This window comes from Rhagoletis pomonella, unplaced genomic scaffold (assembly GCF_013731165.1).
Source record: "Rhagoletis pomonella isolate Grant_MI unplaced genomic scaffold, Rhpom_1.0 Rhpom_scaffold_00007, whole genome shotgun sequence".
Classification (NCBI taxonomy): domain Eukaryota; kingdom Metazoa; phylum Arthropoda; class Insecta; order Diptera; family Tephritidae; genus Rhagoletis; species Rhagoletis pomonella.
In genome coordinates, this window is record NW_023458561.1 from 20868710 (window position 1) to 20873448 (window position 4739).

The 4739-nt window shown below is 35.8% G+C and overlaps 1 protein-coding gene across 1 annotated transcript in view; it reads left to right on the top strand.

Annotated features, from left to right (window-relative positions):
* LOC118743607 (protein prickle) overlaps window positions 1–4739 on the top strand; it is a 193996-nt gene that overhangs the window by 183541 nt on the left and 5716 nt on the right. The window contains exons 5-6 of the mRNA XM_036476374.1: window positions 70–273; window positions 3784–4737. Coding sequence (XP_036332267.1) covers window positions 70–273; window positions 3784–4737 — 1158 coding nt within the window. The remainder of the gene's footprint in view (window positions 1–69; window positions 274–3783; window positions 4738–4739) is intronic.

The window sequence follows — 4739 nt, forward strand, 5'->3', positions numbered from 1 at the left end:
ATTTGCCCACTTTCTATATTTCTACCCATTTATAAAATTTTTTTTTTTCATTTATGTATTCAATTTCAGTGTGACGAATTAATTTCTACCGGTGACATAGCTGTGTTTGCCACACGTCTAGGTCCGAATGCCTCTTGGCATCCGGGTTGCTTCATTTGCTGCATCTGCCATGAGCTGCTAGTCGATCTCATTTACTTTCATCGCGATGGCCGACTGTACTGTGGACGTCACCATGCTGAGACATTGAAGCCGCGCTGCTCCGCCTGTGATGAGGTAAGTTGATGAAATGAGCGGACAATACATATTTCAAAGATTTATTTTATCAATGCAGAACGAAGGTTGCAAGCAAAAAGAGAAAGTAGCAATATGAAATGTATTATTTTCAGTCCAACAAAATCACAATTTATTGTATATATATACATATATGTACACATTTAAATATGTTCGAAAACAGATTTGTTTATTAAAAAAATATTTCTTTTAAATTTGTAAATTTAAAGTTTCCCAAAATGAACTGAGCGATGTTAAAAAAAGAATAAATACTTCATGTAATGAATGTTATCAATGGAAAATTAAGAGATATACATACAGGGCAATTCTGCCAACTTTCTTTCAACCCATCACAGTCTTTCGAAATACAAAAGTTTTACGTAAGACATTTGTCAATTTTGGCAACTAAGTATTTTGCTCTTTTACATATCGTTACCTTAATTCACAAAGGCCCTAACCAACACTTTTTTCAAAACTGCGTTTTCACAGATTTCTGTAGGATATATTAAAATAAACTTTCATTAAAAATTTTAAAGTCTTAGTGCCAAAAACAACGGAGTTTTTAAAATGGCCTATCCGTATGCATGTTTTGATTTTTATAATGTTTTTTGCTTCTCCTGTAAAATAAAAAATTCTCTGGTTAGGGCCTTTGTGAAGTAAGATAACGATACGTACCTAAGTATGTTCTAAACTTAAATTAAATAAAAATTGGTATTTTTCTTTTTAAAGAAAATTAAATTAAAAATTCAATTACATGATATATAAAAAATTGTTTTCGTTTTAAAACAATAAAATTAAAAATGATAAGTTCTAAATATGTTTTCTTTTATTTGTTTTTAATAAAAAAGAATTAAACTGAATAAGTTCTAAAAAAGTAAATTAAAAGCGTTATGTTTTTAAAATAAAATAGTTAAAAATTATAAAGAAATTAAATAAAAACGAAATTATTAAAACCGAATGGCAAAATTAAATAAGTTCCGAAAAATTAAATGAAATTGAAAAAATATATTTTTCTTTTTAAAACAATAAAGTCCGAAAATTAAAACAAAAATTAAGTTAAAATTAAAAAAAAAAATCTATCAAAAAATTTGTTCTTGGCAATTGAAAGAAATGAAAAAAAATCCTTCTAAAAGAGCAAAATCTACAAATGAAAAATAAAATAAGTTTCTAAAAATTAAATTAAACTTAAAAACATATATATGTACATATTTTTTGACAATAAAATCTATAAATTTTTTCGCCATTACTTTTACTAAGTATATCAGCCATACTAAATATTCCTAAGGCTTGTTGGAATTAAATTTTTCCGATTCTTCCTCTTTTATGCTTTAACCAGTTATATAGTTTAGGCCGAGTCCAATAAAACACGCCAATCGCTTTTCTACAGTGGCAACTGACGCCAACTGGAAGGCCAAGAAAGTTCAAGTCCTTCTCTACCTTGTTTTTCCATCACAGAGAAAATCTTCCCCTTTGTTCGACACGATCAATCCGGCCGAGCTGCACTAAATATTCTCGTTTTCTTTTCGCTCAATCGCAACGTTGCTCTTTAAGCGGCATCTTTTTTCTTTGAAACGGCTAGGGACTTTATAGATCCCTATAGTAGTGAACTATTTATTTTATTTACTCTTTTCATCAAAATTGGAACATGGTTCGAGGTTCTGGATTCGATACACTCCAGCGGAATATACATACAGTTGTCCACAAAATAATAGGAGTGGGATATTTTAACCTGTTTTGGCTATTTGTCTTTAGTTTATTTAATGTTTCGTATTTTTTTGTAAAAGCCTAGCTGGTAATACAACAAACACCATATAAATTTACATTTTCAAGTTTGTACAAAAATTATAAAAATTCTGCAAATTTTCACCAAAATTTCAAACTATTTAACCAGAATCTTTAGAAAATATGTTGGTATGCAGTTTTATAGCCCATTCAATTCTAGTCTGAGGAAGTGCAAGTTTCAAGCTGCTAAAAAATTCCGTTGATTTTTGAGAATTTTTTCGGTTGAAGGTGTTTCACGTTTTTTCCATACAAAGTATGTTCGACAATTTTCTTTTATATGGGGACAGTGCCAGCAAAAAAAATTGCCAAAAATCAACGGAATTTTTTTGCAGCTTGAAACTTGCACTTCTTCAGACTAGAATTGAATGGGCTATAAAACTGCATACCAGAATTTTCTCTGAAAACTCTGATTAAAAAGTTTGATATTTTGGTGAAAATTTACAGAATTTTAATAATTTTTGTACAAAGGTTGAAATCTGAATTTATTCGTTGTTTGTTGTATACCCAGCTTGACTTTTGTATAAAAATAATAAACATTAAATAAACAAAAGACAAATAGCAAAAACTGACCAAAATAACGCACTCCTATTATTTTGTGGACCACTGTAAGTAGTCCATCGAAGCTTTTTACGTATTCCTCTTTACCACTTTATTTGATTGATCCTCTCGTACTTGTTTGGCTTTTCTCTTTGAGCAGATAAGCATCAGTGTTCTCGTCTAGGCCGCTATAAACGAGTCAAAGCTCTTAGCTTATAAACAAGAAGTTTTAATTTTTAGGAAAATCTATATGGTATTAACTTAAGTTGTAATTGCTTTTTTATCTTATCTGTAAGGTACTGGTGAAAATTATTACTTTATATTTTGAAATGATGATGAAAAATAGCAAGAATTAAATTTGGTAGAAGTTATAGCTGCTATATCTACCACACCCAGATATGTATATAAAGCTTGTGTTCTACCCACTGGTCTAAGCTCGCCCAATATAAACTGTTATTGCTTTTCCAATCGCAACCCAACTTTAATACAAAGCTTTACTTTATGTAGAAAAGTGGTGGTTCTTATCTTGATAAATAAAGTTCGTCCTTAACTTCTTCCCCTTACAAGGCGCCTTGTTGCCTAATATTATAAACTTGGATAATAATTAATTCATCAAATTTTAAAGATTCTGTTTTCAAGAAAATCCGAACAAATATTTTATCATTTTGTAAGTACTTATGAATTTACACTACAGTAAATAATTAAATAAATAAGTTTAATACCTTTCATTTTTAGGCGTCTTAACTTTTTATCAGCTGCAATTTCTGCTATCCACCGCAAATCACGCTCCTTTTGAAATCCGTTTTCACGTGTTAAACCGCAAGACGTAAAACTTTTGCAAACTCACTCGAAGCGTGTGAATCAAAATCTCAACAAAGAGCAACCAAGAGCAAACACCTTCGCTAATTTTTAACTAAGCACTCTGCCCTGCGTTGCTCTGAATGCACACATCCAAGTGTCCTTGCCATAGTACAATCCTGCTAGCAGATTTTCCGAACTCCACTCTACAAAACAAGTATTTCTAATAAAACTTTCACCCAAAGTTTTCGCACCACACACTACCAGCTTCCTCCATCGCAGTACTAGCTTATCCTTTGTGTCTGCCTTAACGTCTACTTTACGTCTGCTTAACGCTTACTTTTCAACTTTTAAATTTATTTATCATTTCTATCTTCCATTCTCTCTCCTTCGCAGATAATCCTAGCTGATGAATGCACCGAAGCGGAAGGACGCGCTTGGCATATGAACCACTTCGCGTGCCAGGAGTGCGAGAAGCAGCTTGGTGGTCAACGGTACATAATGCGCGAGGGCAAACCCTATTGTCTGCTGTGCTTCGACGCCATGTTCGCTGAATACTGTGACTACTGCGGCGAGTCCATCGGCGTGGATCAGGGGCAAATGAGTCACGATGGCCAGCATTGGCACGCGACGGACGAGTGTTTCTCCTGCAATACTTGCCGCTGTTCGCTTTTGGGGCGCGCATTTTTGCCACGTCGTGGTTCCATCTACTGTTCGATTGCATGCAGCAAAGGTGAGCCGCCCACACCGTCGGACAGCTCAGGCACTGGCATGTACACCACACCGACGCCACCATCTCAGCGAGTGCGCCCACATACGCGCATTCCCAGCAGTCACGCATCAAGTTCGCCGCCAATGTCGCCGATGCAGCAACAACAACACCAACAGAGTTTTAGTCAAGCAATGTATCAGTTGCAGAGTCAGCAAATAGCGGCGGGGATAGGTGGAAGTGGCGATGCCGCTGGCGGCAGTGTTAGTGATAGCAGTCCTGGGAGGGTTGGCGGAGAAATAGGTGGGCTCGAGAGTATGCCAGCAGGCATGAGTGCGCCAGGAATGAGCGCCGCAGCCGATATGACGCTTATGGAGGCAACCAAACAGAGTTACCAAACTTCAGACTCGGATGGCGGCGTAGTCAAGGATATGGAGCGCGCAGCCGGTAGTCGCGGCACTGGAGACTTTACCGACTTTTCGGGTGGTGCACCATCTACTTCATCGCAGAATCTATCGCCACTGCTATCACCAGGCGAATACACTCATTTGATGCCCAAACCAATGGAACTTAAATCGGAGGCGGCCTACAACTTCAATGAGATGGCGCTAAACTTGGATGCCGCTTGGCCTGCCAAACCGCC